Below are 20,406 nucleotides of genomic sequence, written 5' to 3' on the forward strand. Positions count from 1 at the left end.
ATGCAAGCTTTCCGCCGCATTCTGAGTTTTGTTGCCTTTGCATCGCTCCAACAGTTGCGGGTCAGAGAGACGTTGGTATACAGGCAGCAGAGCCTCCGCTACACGTTTCGACAGGTTATACCTGTGAGGTGGTGCTGGCTCCATTTTGGCCTGTGCTGAACGATGTTTGCACCAGCTATCAGGGCCAGGTGGGCAGAGCTCATGGTGAGGCTCGTCGTCGGTGGACGTGACGTGATAAAAAGTGGCCATCACGGCCCTTTGCATGTCAGGGACACTTGTGTGTTTTCGCAAGGCTAACCCGTAGTAGCTGGTCAGTTTTTTAATCAACTCCTGCGTCAGTCCACCTCTCCCACCCAATGGCTCCCCTTTCTGAGCTCTTGTCACCAGTGTGCGGAGAGCGGTGCCCATTCTCTTCTGCACATGGTTCACGCAGTCTTCTTTGGTCAGTGGTATGAAGCCGTACACCTCATCTTTGCACAGAGCAAGATAGGTTCGGCTGTCACCATCACATATAATGTTGGTGTAGCAGAGGCCATACCTGCTGACAGAGCGCCTGAAAAGTGTCAGAGCAGCCTCCACTTCCATCTGTCCGGAGCCAACATCAGTATTCTTCTGACATTGATGTTTCTCAGCCCAAGTGACGAAGTTGGGGTCGCTCTCTGCTGGTTGTTGACAACACCCAAGACAGAAGTTGGAAAGGACTGTGCAATCCAGCACAAGCCCCGTGTAAAACTCAATAATACATCCTACCCCAATGTGTGAGCTGTGGCCTCTTGTAAGCCACGTGCCGTCATACACAACTGTGATGTTGTTTGGGCTTGATGGCTGCATCTTACTGTACACGTCTTTTACCGCAAGCACAGCATCTGCAAAGATGTTTTGTGCAGCTTCCTCTGCTCCTGGTTTGAATGTTTTTTTTAGGTGTTCCTGATAGGTTTTTTGATGAATGCCCCGATGAGAGACATTCATTGTAGCCCAGAAGTCATTCAGGGCAGTGGGCCCTTTTCCAATGGACTTGATTGCTTGCATGGCTCTTAGGTTGACTTCAAAAGCCCTTCCTTCGGATTTTCTACTGGATGACCAAGGTGAATGAATAGGGCCACAGGAAGCACACAAAAGTACCAGTTTTACTGCCAGGCCCAATTTTGTCCCATGCTGCACTGACAAAGTCTTCTTACAACATTTTGGGCGGAGTGCAGGTCCTATTAGGGAATTCATGGCAGAAACCTGAATTAGGGTGAACTCATCCTCTTTTGTTGCCGATGTTTGCTCCGTTTGCTGCGCGAACCCGAACTTTTGCTCCGTTGCCGACACCTCGCGAAGTGCATCGCGGACACTGCTGGCTTGCTTCTCGGCGCCTTCCGAGGACACGAAACGAGGTTCCAGGTGTATTTGAACGGTGCGCTTCCACTGAGGCAAACGATCGCCGACATCCTGGACAGCTGGCACCACGTCGTCGTCCGCCGCCGCGAAAACGAAACTTTTCTCGCGTTCACACCGCACCGTGATGCCGCGGCTAGTTGATGGCCCCGGGTCTTCAGTGTCACTGCCAGGCGTCGATTCACCGTCACTTTGAACAGCCGGCACCGCATCGTCACCCACCGCAGCGAAAACGAAACTTCTTTCGCGTTCGGGCCGCACCGCAACGTCGCGGCTAGTTGACGGCCCCGCGTCATAGGCCTCACTGCCGAGCATCGGCAGCGAGCAGGTGTCGGCTTCCGACGACACGTAGCTTGGTGGCGACGCGGTACTCGGTTCATCTGATTCAATCGCTGCTGACTGCTTCGTTTTCCCAACAGGAGGCTTGCGTTTACGCTTCCCGTAAGCGTACTTTGTCCGGTACTTCGTCCTGCGCTTCCGGTCCATGCGACGATCCATTGCGGGCGCTAAGCCTCGCGCTAGAGAAGAGTTGGCGTATCGGCGACCGTATCGGCGTATCGGCAGGAGATTCGCAAACTATAGTGCGCCAGCGTGTGCGTAGCAGACGTGGGTGCGCGGAGCAGACGACCAGCGCAAGCAAGCGCGTCCCAGCAGCTACTCACAGAGCGCGCTCAATACCACGTGACAGGAGCGACCAATGGGTGTGCGTCTAAGGCGTCGCGGATGCCTTCGCATTTCTTCTGTTTGTGCGTTTATCTTAGCTCGTAGAGTCGTGGTTTCACCGGGAGAAGTACGGCGGTGAAGCAAGCTTTCCAGTGACACCAAGCTTTCCGCGAGCGGCGGCGAAGGCGCGGAAGTATCGCGCTCAGAAATGGGCCATTTTCGCGCAGATTTCAGCCAGCTTTTTGCGATCCGCGGTCAGAAAAACATTTTTTAAGCTTACTTTGAGATCGTTTTCGGCGGAAATATTTTTAGATATGATAGAAATGGTGATGCAGAATCCAAATCTGCCCTTATCCAAAATTCGTTTTTTTGCGAGAATTTCGCGATTTGATCCCCGCGTCCCCCCTTAAGCAGCATTCTCTGCATGGATTCGAACTGAAGCCAATAAATTTTCTAACCACTACACCTCTCCCCCTTCCTACCCTTCCCACCCTTTTTTCTTTCACCGTGGGGTTAATGCCGCTTCGGCTCCTTTGCAAGGCATGCGCCCGTTGGCGCAGCAACGGTACCGCATATCTATCGCCAGGACCATGGCCAGGACGATGCATATTTAGGACCAAAAAAAAATTGTTACATGTGCCACTGCTAAGGCAGTCAACGTGGTACGTCAAGCTTGTTCGCGCGAGTTGGCAGCATACGCTTCCAACTCAAGTTTCTAACAAGCCACAGCCGCTTTCTCAGGCGAAGAAATTTATATTTTCCACAAAGCGTTGGTGGCTACAGCAACGCAATTTTGTTTTGAAGTTCTGTTGTCCGACGATAGGTATCTGCTGCTGTCAGCGAACCGAATAACGCGCAGCGTTGCTACTTTACCTGGTCGATCGTATCTTTCGATAGTTAGGATCTGCACGCTTTGACTGATCACGCAAACTGCGGGTGGCCGATGTGGCCTGCTTTTCTCGCCGAAATTGGCACAATTGAGAAAATTTTGGAGCAGGGTGAACATTTTGCAGCAGCGTGGTGCAACTTCAGCTAATTTCATGGTTTTGGTGCAGCTCAGCGCAACAATCGCAAATTGTACCAAACTGGCAAAATCGGCGCAGCTGTTGCACCCCTGCAAGTAGTATTCCAACACGCCCAGCTTTCCTTTGTGGTACACACAATTCCCAGCCATTAACAGCTCGCTTTGAGACTTACAGGGTGCAGGTGGGATGGCAGAGCTCCCTGGGCCAGTAGGCGTAGGCTGGTCTCCAGGTTGGCTGTACGCACACTCGCATGCAGTTGCTGCACAGAGAGACACTGCTTGAAACAACGGCTTTTTGCATAAAGAGTAGCCACTCAACACTAAGCTTCCAAGCTGGAAGGGAGAATTCCTAGCGTAGTGACTAACAACATGCATATTTTTTGTCCAAGTAGAAAGATGAAATAGCAAAGAAAATGAGACAGCCCTGAGTGCAATTGTACTGCTGGCCTCACTCATGTGGCTAAGTGCAATAAAGCCAGAACTTAGACCTCTTTTTTTTTGTTTACTATGCACTGTATTCAGAACACCAAGCAGGAGGAAAAAAATGTAAACAATCGGTGATGGATCTGGGGGGGGGGGGGGGGGGGGGCATATGCGCGATCACCTTCTCCCCAAGCTTGTGTCATCTGCCCCCCCCCCCCCCCTCTTCTGTCCTTGCTATCAAGTCCACCTCCTTTCACCGATTAGAACTAATGAGTGGAACCACTGTGAGCACACATCATTAGTATTATGAGTTTTTGTGCTCGTAAAAACAAAAAAATTAACAACCCTGCCCCCTCCCCGGTGTTGCTTTAAGCGACCGCCCTTCCCTAAAATGAGTCGCTGGACCTACTTCAGTCAACAATAAATCTCTAATGTGTAATCGAAAAGCAAGCATGAAGAGAATGTTCAAGAGCTGTCAAAATAGATCCAACAGTAAGGCATTGTCAATAATCAAGATTACACAAAAATAACACGTGTTTTAAACCATTTCCAGCTCATATCCACAAAAAATCAGGGACAAAGTGACAAACAGGATAGAGACCAAATCCATTCCCCCCATTTTAAAGCATTTTTGCGTGCATTCCTTGAAACTTCCGGTTCATAAGATTCAATAGGAAAATTGTGGCTACCTTGTCAAGAGTATTGAAAGGACGATGCGACGTTCGGCTGAGCCGACGACTAAGTGCCCGGTACTGTTTACTGATACCCTACATATAAATCTCTGTAAACACTCAGTGGCACCCTTTGTTAATTGGCTACTAGTGTTAGTGCAAGTGATGCCACCTATGTTTACTACAACAAACTACAACAACACTACATCTCCCTTTCGAGGATCTACAAAGTCAGTTTTTTGGGTGAGACTACACGCCTCCCGGACCTGGTAACCTTGTGCAGTATGTTGTCAGGATCTGCCCAGGTACTTGTATCATGCTGGCCAGGTGATGGTTCCTCCTGGATTACCCTGTGCTCCTGGTTTAGCCCCGGGCTCGGAAAAGAGACTGGGGATGATGCGCTGGTACATGGGGAGAAAGGCACGAGATGACGTTGATTTCGTTGTATAACTCTGCTGGGAGTTTCGATGATGTATGATCGTGGACGCTGGGCCCAGCTAAGAACTTCAGCCCGACACTCGGCATCAGTTACCCACACCTCGTCTCTTGAAGAGATGTCCCGGAGCTCTCTCGCCCCATGGCGACGGTTGAAGTCCCGAGCTTGCCATTTCTTGGTGGAGGCGTCCTTTTGCAAGACGACGTCTGGTTGTAATAGGTCCGGTGACAGCTTGCCCTGGCCCCTGGGAATCTGTGTCCGTAACCTTCGCCTCATGAGGAGTTGGGACGGGCTGTATTCAGCGACACCTGGTGTGTCATGATACGCCAGCAGTGCGAGAAACCAAACATTGCTCTTGTGGAAAAGATCCTTCAGAGTCTCAACTTTAAAAGATCTGAAATGAGAAGCTAAAATGCAGGGAGGGCTTCTTTGAAGACCACATGGTTATCACAGGCAGTTCCTAAAGCAACTAGATTACAGCACACATAAAAGCTTCCTGTTCCTCACAAATTTGGAAATTCTCAACCAGTGGCTGGTTGCATTTTGCAACATGAGAAATACAGTTTTGAGCAAAGAAGAAAACTAAAGTTGAAAAATGAGTTCTGATGTGCAAGCATATAATCAGTGATGCTACCAAGGACTGTTAATTTGGAGCAATTTTCGAAGCAGCAAAGCTTTTAAGTTGGAACAACAAAAATTTTCATCTCTAAGCATTTTCGAGCTTAAGAACAGGTAATTTTGCACTTAGGAGCTCTTTGGAGCAGCTGATCCTGAAATACACTGGAGAAGCAAGTTGCATTTACATTCAAGCCATTGAATATATATTATGGGGATTTTATGACAAGATGATAGTTATAGCACGAGAACGAAACGATGACAAAGAGCAAGAAGGGACAGTTGTTCTGTTCTCACGCTATAACTATCATAATGTCATACCAACTAGCCCAAACCACCACACTTCTAAGTTACATTTTATGACAAGATAGAAATAGTTCGACTTATTGCGAATCTCATAAAGAAAATCATCTCACAGGAACACTGTATTTACCTTCATAATGCAAAAAAAGTAATGGCCTCACGCAAGTGAGTGTTCTGGAATAACCTGTAAAGCGATTATTTTTGATGCTAGCAAATAAACACACTACTGGATGAATAAAGTTGTACTTAAAAATAACACTATAAATACTACACCTAGACAGGAAATGCTGCACTGTGTGGTGCATCGGCCTCTCTAACACAGAAGCAACTTCTGCACTGTGCGGAAGTTTATTTCTGGTTAATCACGCAGTTTGAATAATGCGAGGATTCACTGAGAATCGTCACACCTCACGTTCTTGCATCGAAATTCTGTATAGGCTCTGATGGAGTGGTCTGGGATTTTTCTCTGTTATGATTCAATGTTTTGCAATTGGAATCTGCCAAGTTTCTGACGACAACAAAAAGCAATTCTTGTACTGTAGAAGCACGGTTTTCAGCAGATCCTTCTCATGCTTCGGAAGGCTCGGGTTGACGTTAAAAGCTGAAGGAGAGGCTTGGTTTCTCGGAGCAGGTTTCGTAGAATCAGTGAGGGCCAACAATTTCCTCAATGTGGGTGACCTTGGTGCCTTTGTTCACATGCTTGTACTCGTTCCTAATGTCTGCAAGCATTACTGTTGCTTTCCCTCCACGAAGGTCGGCAATTTGCCTTGTGATGCATATCTCGCCATAGGTTAGCAGGTGCTGCTCACCTTCAATGAGGCCTTCCACTTTTGCAGATTACCCAGTGCCGACGAAAACGACGATGCTTGAGCAAGGTAGAATGGTGACTTGGTTTTCCAGCACATTCAAGGCATGCTTTCATGCAATTGTCCAACAGTAGTACTTTTTTTCCGTCGATAGTGTTAATCTACTCAGATCCCAGGTCAATGACTGCCCCACAGAGATCTAAGAAGTCCCTACCTAGGATAACGTCTATCAAGCAATGCTGTAGGACTTTGAAAGTAATTGGATAAAAGTAATTTGAAAGTAATTGGATAGTGACTCTCACTGTGCAGATTCCCATCAGCGCTGTTAGGTGACCATCAGCTGTCCCGATTTCTAAGCCTTCTTAGGCGATCTTTTTTCAACTTCCTAATGAATGGCCCACTGTTGACAGAGTAATCTGCTGTGGTATCAAACAAAGCAATGACGTTGTGGCTGTCAAGAAAAACATCGAGGTCCCTAGTGCGTTGCCTGGCCTTGAAGTTTGATCACTGCATCGGATCACAACTATGTGAGTTTGCTTCCACGCAACATCGTCGGGTCTTCTTCTGGCCGCGAAGTTTCAACTTCTAGTCTCAGCCCTGTTGCGAGGTCTTCTTCAGATTCCATCGCATCAGCATCAGCAGATGATCGTAGTTCTTCATACAGTAACAGCACTTCCAATGGTTGCTGCCCTTAGTATCCCAGGTAAGGGCTCTGAGGTTGGCCCCGTGCAGGGCCGACGAACTGCCCGCGATGCGGTGAGGTGTAGCGGCCTGGTGATGCCAAATGGTAAGGTCAACAGGTTGTTGGCTGCGCTCCTATGAGGTAGTTAGCGATGCCGTGCGGTCGTTCACCTCATTGTGGTCCCGACGTGTTGACTGCAAAAGCCTGTAGACCCACCTGTCTGTTTTGACAGTGGCGGTATGTGTGGCCGGCATCCCCACAATAGTTGCAGAGCAGGCAATGGCCAATTGTCAGGGGAGTGCCAAAAGTAATTTTTTCTTGGCACGTATCGGTGGCTGACACGAGACTGGTAGAATGGCTGTGGCGGCAGCAGTGCTGTCTGGTAGTGGAACTGCGGCAATGCGGTGCCTTGACGTTGTCCCCTAAGGAGAAGGGGACGACGGAGTGCAACAGCATAGCTCATAGCTTGCAGCTGAGCTGCGGTGCTTTGGGAATTCTAAGCGATTGCCGAACATCTTTGCAGACAATGTCGGTGATCGAATGCACCTGAGGTTGCAGCGAAGGTAAGAGCTTGCACAGCTCCTCCCGTACAATCGCTCGGCTGGTTTCGCGCAAGTCATCGGTGGCGAGTGAGTGCGCTTCTGAATAGGCTGCAGACAATTCAGAGTGATTGTACTATTCTGTTCACACATCAAGTGTCTTTTCAACAGTCGTAGCTTCAGTGAGAAATCCGGCTATTGCCGTGGGCGGGTTGTGGACAAGTCCAGCGAATAGTTCTCGTTTAACACCCCGATTGAGAAGCCAAACTTTTTAAATATGACTGCATTTCTTAGTCTTGCTATGTCAGGCATCCAGCATTGTCCGTGGGCCGGCAGGTGTAATCTCTTCGCTCTCACACCTCTCTCATAGCAGCAGCTGCGGGCCCGCAGCGCTTATCCTCGCCCCTAGCAACCGGAGCATGTGGTGCAAGAGAGTGTAAAAACGGGTAGGTGCTGTGCTTCGTCGCTCCTCTCGTTGTTCGCTCTTTCTAACCCCGGCCCCCCACTCTACCGCCCTCCGCTCGCTCTTCACTTTCGATTGTTTGCAGGCCTCTCAAGAACACCCGGAAATATTTGCTCGAGACGCCGCTGTGGAAAACCAATGCCAACCCGAGAATGCTGGCACCTCACTCGCCCATCCACTCGCTCCTCACTCTCGACCGTTCACTGGTTGGGCACTTTTCAAGGCGATGGCAGAAGTCGGAGAAGGTGAATGTGTGACGGCAACAGTACCCTCTCTCGGCACAAGAAATGCATTCGCATTTCCTCACGATTCTCTTCAAGGAGGTGGGGATATTTTTTTTTGTTTCTAGACATCGCAGCGTCGGCTAAGCAAAAAAGTCGAGTCATCTCTTCTATGAAATTAATGACATTTTTGTTTCGTAGCTGCGCCCAGGTTTCTAGCAAAAAAACTGCCCTAGCAAAAAAACTGCTCCAACCTGAGAAAAGATCTCAGGTTGGAGGTGTGGACTCTCGGTTTACAAGCCAAGTTCTTGTGGAGTTTTTGAGGTAGAAGTATATGTGACGCAGCTTGTCTGGGATGCTCTAGTTGTTAAAGGGGGCAACACAATTATATGTTTTCAGCCAGGTTTCCAAGTCTTCGAGCGATGAACCGTGGGAAGTTGGTGGCTCCTTGGGTTGCTAGAGCAGGATCGGTGTAGGGGGCAATGGGGGCTGTCATTGCCATTAAGGTTGAGGTCAAGGTTTTTGTTTGCCAGGTCTTTTCAAGTCGAGGCCCGAACTCTGCCGGGGGTAGGATTGCTGCAAGGGGTAGGTGTCAACGTTTTCATCACAACTGGCACTGAGTGCACAGCTTGACGGGGGCATACAGTATGTGGACGAACAGCCCCTCCACCAGTCACGGGGTCGTGACGTTGACAAAGGCAGCAGTCAGCATGTCCAGTGTGAAACTATTATTTGGTCAAACTTGTGGCCTATAAACAGAAATTCAAAATTACGGCAAGCGATGCACACTGTACACTGATATCAACGAACACATACCGTCGATAATCTGATTTGCGACAGCACATCACGGCATTTATGTACGCGGCATCGACCATTAGAGCGTAATTGCTGGTCATTGTGTTTGTTCTAGAATCAACTCGGCTGTTCATGTTTTACACACTACACATTCCAGCCGAAAAGATGATCCAAAAGCTATCTAGAATGCTCAGACATTCTGGCGCAAATCGCACATGGCAGTATTTACCCATGCAATGCACCAGCAACATAAAACCTAGAAATGAGCATGTGTGGCATTACCCTGTTTCAAGAATCGAGGTGCTTGCTAGGTGAAACGCAAGAGGATCTGAAAAATGCACATACAGCTGGCTACGTTGATTTTTCAGACATCTGTACCAGGACTGTACTTTGCACAGTTTGTCAAGTCATGATAGCAGGAAGCTGGACCGCAACAGACATGATCTTGAAACAGAGTCACTTGGCACCTAGATTTCACAAGTGGCTTAAGATGATGCAGAACCACAATAAAAAGAAAAACAGGGTAAAGTGGAACTTGGAGCACACTCAAACTTCAACATGCCTTGGCTACCGCTGGGTGAATCTGCTTTCGACTGGCATCACCATAGCGCTAAAACCTTGGTCAAGCAGGTGCTATTGCATTGCGTGTCTTAATAGGGGCCCTAGCACTCACAAGCTTGAAAGGGCCAAGCCTCTTGGGGAATGGTATTTACTGGAAGTGCGACTACAAACCTGTTGTGCGTATTGAAGGAATCGCGATTAAGCTCTTCTGGATGAAGATCCAAGGACAAAGTCAATTCGAGAAAAAGCGTCAATGCCTTCTCTCTGTTCACATGCTCTTCCATGAATGCAAAACACCTGATAATTCAATACTGTTGCACATATCACTGCCAGCAACCCTAGATCTCATTGTGTGATGTCCACACACAGAGATGATAGGCATTTTAGCGACACATGCATAGTTATCCCTGAACATTTCTTTCATTACATGCCATGCAATGTTTGAAACAAGCTATCCTAATTGTTTCTGGAACAAACGACATCTAATCAATTGCCACCACACTTTCACGCTGCTGATTGGCCTAGACGTCTTGAACCACTGCATATAGCAACGACTTACACTGCATAAGCAGCGTCGGCATCGTGCATGGCGCCATGACTTACTAGGGATGCACACGTGAGCACTATTGTTTCAGCAGAATAATTCTTGGTCTGTCATTGCGACCTTGACAGCACCAAGATCAAGCTGCACAGCTTTGGACATGCATGATAGAGATCCAAAACCCAAAGACCCTGGTGCAGTAAATCTTCGCCACACTTTAGTGCAGTTGGCCCCAAATGTGGAATCTTTCTCTCTAGGATGGGCACAATGATAACCACCTTGCTGAGGTCCTCCTGTGTTGGCTGCTCCCCTTCCCTGGCTGCCCTGTGCACAAAGGCCAGGTTCTGGTGCTTCGCACGTATGAACTCAGACTTCACTGGGCTGCGAGGAGAGTACGTACAAATGTTCAATAACCAAGGCCGAATTTCTTACAAGCTACCAATCGATGAAAAACTTTTATTTGTGCACACTGTCCAGTTATATCGGGAAGCGTTAACAAAAAAAAGAAAAAAAACATTTGGTTGCACAGTTTAATCTCTGACATTCGGAGCATGTAAAGAGAAAAATATCTTAGCAGCTGAGGAAGGTAAATGTCATAAGTGACTGATTACACAGCAGAATCTCAACAGCTCCTAATCCTCGGGGCACTGCGAAATTTTACATCCTCCCAAATTCATGAGATTCGAAACAAGGCAATAGATGAATAGTAAGAGCACATTGAAGGCACACACATAGAACTTCTTTAAAAAGTTCATTTTGTGATTCCAATGCTATACGGCAAAACTTGAGCACATCTGCTGCACAACGCCACAGTAACATTGCTAGGAACCAAAATGGGCTGGGTTTGCATAATACTCTTGATGAAACTGCTGAGGCTCAGCCTATAGCACAGAGAGTGTGGTCGCTCGGTACGCCAGCTGGTAGGTATATCTTGCAGTCAATAGGAGAATCGGTGGCGACTCGTGAAGGTGCGTGCCTATACAAGTTAACAGTGAACATCAGGACTAATATCATGGTTTGTCCGTTTCCGCAACATGTTCACCCTGTGCATAAACTCTAATGTCACGAGCTAGGGCACTGCTGCGCGAGGCAAAGAATCAGGAGAAAGAGTTTTTGTTTGTTTACGCACCATGGATTAACGGGAAAAATGCTTACTCGGTGGTGGTAGCAGATGGGGAAAGGAGCTTTCGAAATGCCGCTTCCGTTCATACGAAAGATCCGGGGGTCACTGAGCAGGTGGCTATTGCCCTAGCACTCATTGATTCGGGAAGCGTTTTAGTATTTAGTGATTCTCGCTCTGCAATTAAAGCCTTCTTGAGGGGAGTTATTAGCGAACCGGCTTACAGACTGCTGCAGGGTAAGGACATCACTGCGCATACCATTACTTCGTTTCCAGCGCACATGGGGTCAGTGGAGGGAGCCCCACGTAACCTCAACGAGGTGGCACACAGGGAGGCACGAGGATTAGTGTGCCGTGCAATCCCTGAGGCAGCTGAATCTCCCACTCTGGAGTTTAGGGACCAGCTGTTGACATATAACGATATAACCAAACATTATTACTTAGAGCGCAAGGAATTTTCCCTGCCACATTCTGGACTTAACAGGCCACAGGCAGTTACATTAGGACTTCTGCAGATGCAGACGTACCCCAACCTGGTCGTCATGAATAAAATTAATCCAGAATGCGGGGATTTGACTGATTGTAGTAAGTGTGCGGGCTTGCTTGATTTTGAACACATGCTATGACGCTGCTCGACAATGGCCAGTGCAGCTTCTCACGGTGAACAGTAGTGGCAGCGAACGCTGCACAGTGACGCACTGGCGGACCAACTCAGGGCTGCCCAGAGGGCCCGTGTGGCAGCAGAGGGGCTCGGCCTCTCTGTCCCGGCGTGGTAGCAGCCAGCATCAGTCCTGGACTGATCCCCAGGACTTCAGTAAAGTTCTCTATACTATATACCATAATGGGCGCCAAGGAAATCAAATCCTTTTTCTTAACGTGACAGAAGCTACACTTCTCACCCATCTTTTTCAATCTCCGCTGCTTCCATATGCTCACTTGTAAGCTGATTTCTATTTCTTGCCACAATTTTGTAGAAATAGAGAGAGATGGTATGAAGAGAGGCACAGAGGTTTTGTATTAAAAAAAGGATAGCAACCGCACCTCTTACAATGCATTGATAGTAAACCACCTGCCTCGTTTCTAACATTATAATGGTGTTCATAAAGCTGGCCATTGAGGCAACGACCGGTTTGACCAACGTAGCTCTGCCCACAAGACAGCGGCAGGCAATACACTGCAAACTCAACGCAATCAAGAAATTAGTTTTTGGAATTCCTTTTGCACCCCTGATATTCATTTGCATTTCTTGTCGTAATCTTGCCAACCTTTCCGAATTGTTCAACGCTGAAAAGAAGCACCCACACTTTGGCCCGCTGAGCACTCCTTTCCTGATTATTGGGTACTGCATGTACATTAGGTAACACCCTTATGTGGTTCCCTTGTTCCAACGTTATCATCGCAATTCAGGTTTCGTTTTTGCTGTCCCTCAAGCTACACTCTGTCATGAAGACTGCTCGCCCACATTTCAGTTCTTGTGATCAGTGCATATTGCCGGTTTAACATATGGGGCTAAAACATGGAGCATAACAAAGCAGCCAGAGAAAAAATTCCAGGCCTGCGCAAAAAGTGCAGCACATCCACAGAGAAGAGAAAGCTGGAAGAGCAGCATTCCTAGAGCCCATTGTTAAGCTCCCTTAGTGCTACTAATACAAGTACACTTGTAAGGCACACACTACACAAATTTTTTGTCTAGTTGAGCAGCACATCATATTCATATTTCTAAGGAGAAGTGAGCTACACACGACAGGTTTGCGAGGCATTGTGTGAAGTTTGTTGATGCAGTGGCTGAGGGAAATGAATAATTTCCACTCTTTTTGATGCGATGCAGCTTATGGCAGAATTCGATCCAGTGGTGTGTGGCGTAACCACCTTTACTGCGCATGCGCAACAGCTGGCCCAAGTGCTACCAGAAAGCACTCACGCACTAGAGCATTCTGCCCGCCTGTGTAAGGCTCTGTGGGATAAGATGCTATGGCCTCTCTCCCTTACACTGTCAGGTGATAACATCGGGAAGCAAGATTCTTCAGACGCACTGTGAATCAACGCATTGGCACGTGCTAGCACGTTTGGGCCTGCTAAGTGGCTATGTAAGAGGCTCTGGCCTCTCCCCCTTACACTCTCTCAGCAATTACGTGATGTCGTCGAGGAAGAAGATTTTGCAAACACACAATAAAACCACGTGTTCCCACATGGCGTGGCAATGAACCGGCGTCCTCCAGCGAGGTGTGGCTATGTACCTGCATGGCGTGCTCCAACACGATTTCGGGATGAGTAAAAGCAACAAAAATACAGTGAATTCAAGGTGTGCTCCACTTGCGAGCGCGCATTAACATTGCTCAAGATGAACGAAACTTTATGTCGACCCATGCGCTGCTTTGCATGCTACTCATACGTCCCTTTAGTGGCAGATGGTGTATTTTTTGTAGTGGGTTGGAAGCATTCAATGACCCACAAGTAATGCAACTCACTTTGTGTGATGCCTGCTTACGCAATCGGTTGTCATCTTATTCTTCTGCCACGCTATAATATATTAAAAATGTTAACATCATTCCTTCCTGACATGAAGCCTTTATAGGGTCTTTCCGAGAAAACTGGGCTGCCACGAAGATGACCCAGGTTCGAACCCTGTTCATTCTTTAGTACTTTCTATCAATGTAATTTTTTTTTTATTTCGCATAAGAGAAATTACATATACCGGCAACGACTGTGGCAGACAACTACAGTGAGAAAAATGGCCACTGTAGTGATTTAAAAACAGCTTTCTTTCTAGGAGTTGTGGACCGCACAGCGCCCAATAGAATATAAAATGATAGAGATCGGAAGGTGTCAAGAAGGGTGAAAGCACAAACAGGCAAGTACTGAAGATTGGGCAAGTTGGTGCATTATAGTTAAACTTGCTTATAAAGAACTTCCATACAACAAATTTTTCAATATTACATAGTTTTTATATTTCATGTCATTACTAAATAAAAGCACATGCAGTTGTTGCAACCTCTGTGTAACAATGTGGCAGTGGGAGACACCTTAGACATAACGAATTTTCACCACCAAGTTTTGCACCGGATTTTGTCATTTTAGGCTTGAGCATGCATCCTCCGCGGTTTCCCCGCCACTGATGAAGTGCGAAAGGGCTGAATCGCACACAGCATGCTTGAAGGCCTGGTGACTGCGAGGCAGGAGTGAACACACGTTGGTGGGCACGGGTGTGCGCGAGACCAGCGAGCCAGCGCCCCTTAAGCCAGCATTGCCGCCGTTCTTGCCCCCCTGCGGATGTGCCCTCACCCCACCTGCAAACGTAATAATAATAATGATATCCGAAATTTTGCATCCCAAAAGCACGATATCATTATGTGAGACGCCGTAGTGGAGGGCTCCGGAAATTTTGAGCTGTCTCTGTTCGAAAACGTTCTTACAGTTCTTAACGTTGCCATGTCGACTCCGTGCCCTTGCCGCATCGACAGTTTATCAATTCTGTGGTCAATGTCCTCCTCAAGCTCCTATGTCACCGTCAATTGCTTCAGCCCAGTAAGCCACTTGTCTTTCTTGTTGGTCTCCCAGTCTTCGTCATCTTTGACTCAGCTAGGTTAAACCTAACTTGTCAATGATGTCATGACTGTGGTGCGGGCCGCAACCGTTTTGGAACGAAGTGGAAGAGCTGTAGTCCCACCAGAAATTGGGGTGAAAAGCTGCGGCAAGTCTAGGCAGCCTCACTCGAGTCTTCCGAGATCAACGACCACTTCCCGGGCCTCTTTGTCTTCAGAACCGGGCAGCTACTGTATCCGTCGCTGTAGCGATGCTGACCTTTCTAATCTTCGTAGTTCGGAGCCTCAATGCACAGTAAAAGCTTATCCTCTGGGGTTTTCCATGCCGGCTTGGGTTGCATGCTATGAGCCTCTGTGTTCAATCTTGTACGTGAACATGGCGCGTATGCCCACCATCGGGATCTCGCGCTCGAATGAGAGCCCGGCACATGTCTCGTGCCCTCTTAAAACATTGGCCCACTTTTTAACAATTCCTTTTTCTAAAAAAAACTGCACTTGTCCTCCTCAGGGATGCAGTCTTCTGATCTCTTGCTAGGAGCATCACTTGTCATCACTCAGGCACAGAATGGCATATCAGCTCCCATCGCTGCACACTTCTGCTTGTCACACCACCACAGTATCACACAATTCACTAATTCACTGCACCAACACTTGACAAATACTCTCAACGTTCCCATAGTTTATTGTCCGGTACACACTAGTCCATAATCTTTACACAGTTTTCACTGCCAACGTTTTTCCCCACACCTTTTCCCAAACTGATTTATCTCATTGTGAATCCCCGACCAGAACGTCTCTCTTGTCCCTTCTCTGCGTAGGCTCTTAGGATCTCCTGATCTCTTGCTAGGAGCATCACTTGTCATCACTCAGGCACAGAATGGCATATCAGCTCCCATCGCTGCACACTTCTGCTTGTCACACCACCACAGTATCACACAATTCACTAATTCACTGCACCAACACTTGACAAATACTCTCAATTTTCCCATAGTTTATTGTCCGGTACACACTAGTCCATAATCTTTACACAGTTTTCACTGCCAACGTTTTTCCCCACACCTTTTCCCAAACTGATTTATCTCATTGTGAATCCCCGACCAGAACGTCTCTCTTGTCCCTTCTCTGCGTAGGCTCTTAGGATCCCTACTGCCATTCGCACAGTGATATTCCCATACTATAGCATGCTAATATATCATCAAAGCTCCATTTTTCAAAGTTTTCGGAATACCGACTCCTTACTAGATCTATACACTACTCCATCTCTATACCATTCCCTTCTTGGTTTATCCCCAATTCTGTTTATTGCATACCTCAGGAGGTTTTATTCTTTCTTTGCTCTTTTGTGAGCTCCTCTGAGAATACACCTTACCACTCAAGACTTGGCACTTTCATCACCTTAAGCCCTTTACTGTTTCTGCTACTCTCTCTGCCATCCAAGTTATCGGGACAGTTCTGTGTATCCTCTTTTCTGATGCCCTGATTTCCTTGTTTGGCATAGATACTTCACATTGGGTCATCCACCCTTCACACACACGGTCTATTTCCCAAAATAACATCATACAAGAAATCTTCCATGCATTTGGCAGTGATCTGTCCCACAAAATAGGGAGTGTCATCCCTTATCCTGGCATCAGGTAATCTCACCCTTGATCCATCTGCAAAGATTACAGTCCTGTTCCTACCTGTGAAATTTCTCCCATTTACAAGACTCCTCTTCACTAAAACCGTATCCATACCAGTCTCTTAACATGCCTGCTCACTTGCCATTTACTTTACCGTCTACTGCTGGCACATTACCACCTGTCGACATATTTCTCACTGTGCTAACGGCTTCTGCCTTCTCTTCTGACCTACACGCCGTGCTATCCAAGCTCTATTCTAGCACTCGCTAGCTTTACCCTCTTTTCCGGCATAACTGGCATACTATTGACGTTTCCTGTCGACCACTGCTCATTCGGTAGTTCACCCCTGTGACCTGATCAATCACACAGGAAACACCCTTGCTGTGCACTTGTTTTACTCCTTGGAGCCTCATTCATAGCCCCTTCTTCAGGGTTGTCACTGTCCCCTTCCTCTACATTTCTCAACCCTTGAGCTTCCATGAACTGATCAGCTTGCCCTGCCATTTTCTCCACTGTGTGCAGCTTCTTCTCTTTCAGATAAACAGCTAGTTCACTGCTGCAACGGTTAAGAAATGGCTAGCCAACTATCTTATCATAGACTCCTTCACATGTTTTTTCAGAGTCCGATAGCTCCATCCACCTATCAAAGTAGTTGGTGAGGCAGCACACAGACTGTTTACCAGTTTTGGAATTCATGGACTTACACACTGGAAACTTCTCACAAAGCTTTTGGACAGTTAGCCAAAAATGCTCTAATAAAGTTTTCTTTACAAGGTCGTAGTCTAGAGACTCTTGAGCCAGCATGTGACCAAGCATGCTTGATGCCTCTCCCGCAAGACACACTCAAGGCATTGGCCCGACACGCCCTCTTACTGATGACACGTCTGTGCCACAGTTTGCTGGATCACACAGTCAAAATATCAACACATGGCTTGACGACGTGCGATGGGTTGAGCAGCTTCAGAAAGCATCTCTTTATGCCACCACACACCTCATGACAGCTAGCAAACTCAAAGGCACAGCAAGAGACTGGCATCTCATGTTCCGCAAGCAGTACAACACTTGGGCCATAAGAGTGCCGCCCTAAAGGATACATTCTGTGCAAAATTGTACCTCATCGAGTGGCAAGACCAAGTCATGAGGGTAGCCCAGACACCATCCGAAAGCTTGCACCAATATGCCTTTGCCAAGCTGAGCATCGTTGCGCGTTGCCCACTTCTATGATGGCCAAAAGATTAACTACCTGCTGCATGGTTTACGGGAACAAAACATCCTCAGTGCTATAGCAGCCAACCGGCCGCTTATGACGACTTGATTTTATTTCTACCTGCACTAGCCTTGACAAAAGTGCGCAAGATTTGCACACCAAAGCATGTTTGTCACCATTCACTGGTTCTCTATTGCCGCTGCCGCAACCTTTTTGTGCCATTAAGCTGACAGAGCAACAGCAGCCTTGCTCAGAATCATCAACGCCACTGTCAGCCTGAGGTGCCACATCAAGAACGTGCATTTTAGAGCTGCCCATTAGCAACAAGAAGCTACTTATGCAGCTATGTCAAGGCAGTAAGGCGCTCCAGCTTTTTGGAGTCGTCCAGCTTTCCGGAAAGTGCTTCCTCTGCTTCCATTATTTGTTTTGTGATTTGCTTCCTGTGCTGTCAATTACTCGTGTGTCACAAAGTTTCCTGGCTGGCAAGTGCACTCCCGACAGTTGCATGGCTGGTGCAGAAGCCTAGCTAATATTCCAGCCGCACACAGTCACACCGCACACAATTAACGTCCCTTTTTTGTGGCTCGAGTAGTCATACCCACGATGGGTTCGGGCAAATAATACAGCAGGCTAGGTCAATAAAAACAACATTTTATTGCTGCGTTAGCAAGAACGTGTAATTGTCACGTATAACAAAGAGTAGGCTTACGCCTTTGGTCGTCAATCACCTTGGCTCGCAGAGAAATCCGAAGGTTATCCTCCCTGTCTCCAGGTGGCTGGCGCCAAAGAGAGCGTCTGCTCTCTTTGGCGCCAGGGGGGGGGGGGGAATAGCGCATGCCGGCCACGGGGTGAACAGCTTTTCAAAAGAGGCTCCGTTGTCTCTGTCTCGAAGGGACCGATGTGTCCTCGCAACTAGGCTGCTGCACTGCCGCAAAAACAAAAGGAAGCATGGGCACGTGTGCGTCCCCGCACAGTGCATCGCTAAGTGCTAGTATGGGGCCCCCTTTATTGGATTCTCATGTTCACAAAGGCGCACGTTCAGGCAACGACCTATTGAGCTTCCACAGCACCTTAAAGAGCAGGAGATGCTGAGGAAATAGCATCTAAGTGCCTTTCACATGTAAAGTGTCGGCAACACACTGGTTGCACCAAATCATGTACGTATATATAATTTGGCTTCTGCATTACCTCATTCTTGATGAGACATCTATAAAACAACAACCTGCAGGTGCTTCATCAACCTAGCACAAATAAACACTTTCATGTTATTATCTCATAAGAAACTGCTTAATAATCCTCTGCAACTTTTTTTCTGCAATTTCTTTTCAAAGTATTCGAAAATTATTCAGAAAATATTCAAGAAACTTTTAAAAAATTATTCTATTTGATTTGCACTACCACTTCAACATTTAAGTTCACTTTGGACACAAAATTTTGCAATTTTCACAGCGCTATCAATTGATACTAAACTGCCTTTCCTGGTTTGGTATGCTGCACCCCATTCAGTTGCTCTTTTTTGTCATTAGTGCGGCGCCATGTAAGCAAAGCATGTAATGTGTTGTACAGTTGTGGAACAAGAAGCCAGGTGTTGCAGAAATCCTAGTTCACATCAAGCAAAAGAAGCAGGCCTGGACTGGCCCCATGATAGGAAGACAACCAGCGAACAGTCAGGGCAACAGAATAGTCACCAAAGGGATGGGAAATGCAGTCGTGGAAGGCAGATGAGTGATGAAATCAAGAAGTTTGCAAGGACAGAATGAAATCAACTCACACAGGACAGAGCAAGTCATTGGGAAAGACCTTGATCCCACAGGGAATGAAGAACACAAGCTGAGAATGATGATGATACCTTTTGAGTTGTCCTCGTACAGTGTAGCAAAAAATTTGCCCGCTGAGTTCTAGCACAGTAACCTTTTTCATGTCGAGGAAGACCTATGACCCTGTATACGTAGCATGGCACACATATTGCACAGTGCTTCTAGGAGAAGCTGGCTTATCAAGCACTCACTGAAGGCTGTCACGAGCGCTGGGCTTGCGTCGTCCAGCTGCCTTGCCTGGCTCCAACAGCTGGTGCTCCCAGATGGCATTGGCCCCGCTCGTGTGCAGGCTGTGCACCATCTGCAGCGAAGTGCAATAGACCACATATACAGCAATGAACCAACACAACTGCACTGGCTACTGAGCAGGCGGACTTCACATACTGCGCCCAACAAATCACTATAGCAGCCCATGTAACAGTGTTCAAAACTGGGAAGACGACACGAAGAGAGTGTAAAGAGTGCTGATTTCCAAATGTTTTATTTCGGCAAACAGTTAAGATGGCAGAAATTCCTCGAGCGGGAGAGGAATTTGTCAGCAAGCTATTGCTTGCTATGACCAAACATGAGCTAAGGTCGTTAGAAACTTGGTGTTTAAGACTTGTCAATATCACCCAGTACATTTCTTGCTAATTGCTTTTTAGGGGCGAAGCTCCTTAAGGCCTGGGCTGTGCGTCCCCTGTATGTAGCCACCTCTCGTTTAGTTCTTGCAGTGTCCACTAGATGGCGGTACCGTCTCCTGTATGTCGCCTCCTCTCGTTTAGTTCTTGCAGTGTTCACTAGATGGCGGCACCGTCTCCTGCATGTAACCACCTCTCGTTTAGTTCTTTCAGTGCTCACTAGATGGCGGGACTTGTAGCTGATGATGAAAAGATGCAAGATGTTATAAACTAGACGGCGGTACTTGTAGTTGATGATGAAAGATGCGATATGTTATAAAATAGGAAAGATGTCACATATGGCACGTGTCATTGG

General features: G+C 47.4%; 1 protein-coding gene across 6 annotated transcripts in view; it reads right to left on the reverse strand.

Annotated features, from left to right (window-relative positions):
• Git (ARF GTPase-activating protein GIT1) overlaps positions 1-20,406 on the reverse strand; it is a 293,327-nt gene that overhangs the window by 239,937 nt on the left and 32,984 nt on the right. For all 6 annotated transcript variants that reach the window (XR_012894547.1, XM_037419552.2, XM_037419545.2 and 3 more), the window contains 3 exons: positions 19,623-19,732; positions 10,402-10,504; positions 3,241-3,327 (listed from right to left, as the gene is read on the reverse strand). Coding sequence is in view for 5 of the 6 variants with exons in the window: in XM_037419552.2 (XP_037275449.2) it covers positions 3,241-3,327; positions 10,402-10,504; positions 19,623-19,732 (300 nt within the window). In the remaining variant the exon portion in view is untranslated. The remainder of the gene's footprint in view (positions 1-3,240; positions 3,328-10,401; positions 10,505-19,622; positions 19,733-20,406) is intronic.

The sequence above is a fragment of the Rhipicephalus microplus genome, chromosome 3 (genome assembly GCF_043290135.1).
Source record: "Rhipicephalus microplus isolate Deutch F79 chromosome 3, USDA_Rmic, whole genome shotgun sequence".
NCBI classification, from domain to species: Eukaryota; Metazoa; Arthropoda; class Arachnida; order Ixodida; family Ixodidae; genus Rhipicephalus; species Rhipicephalus microplus.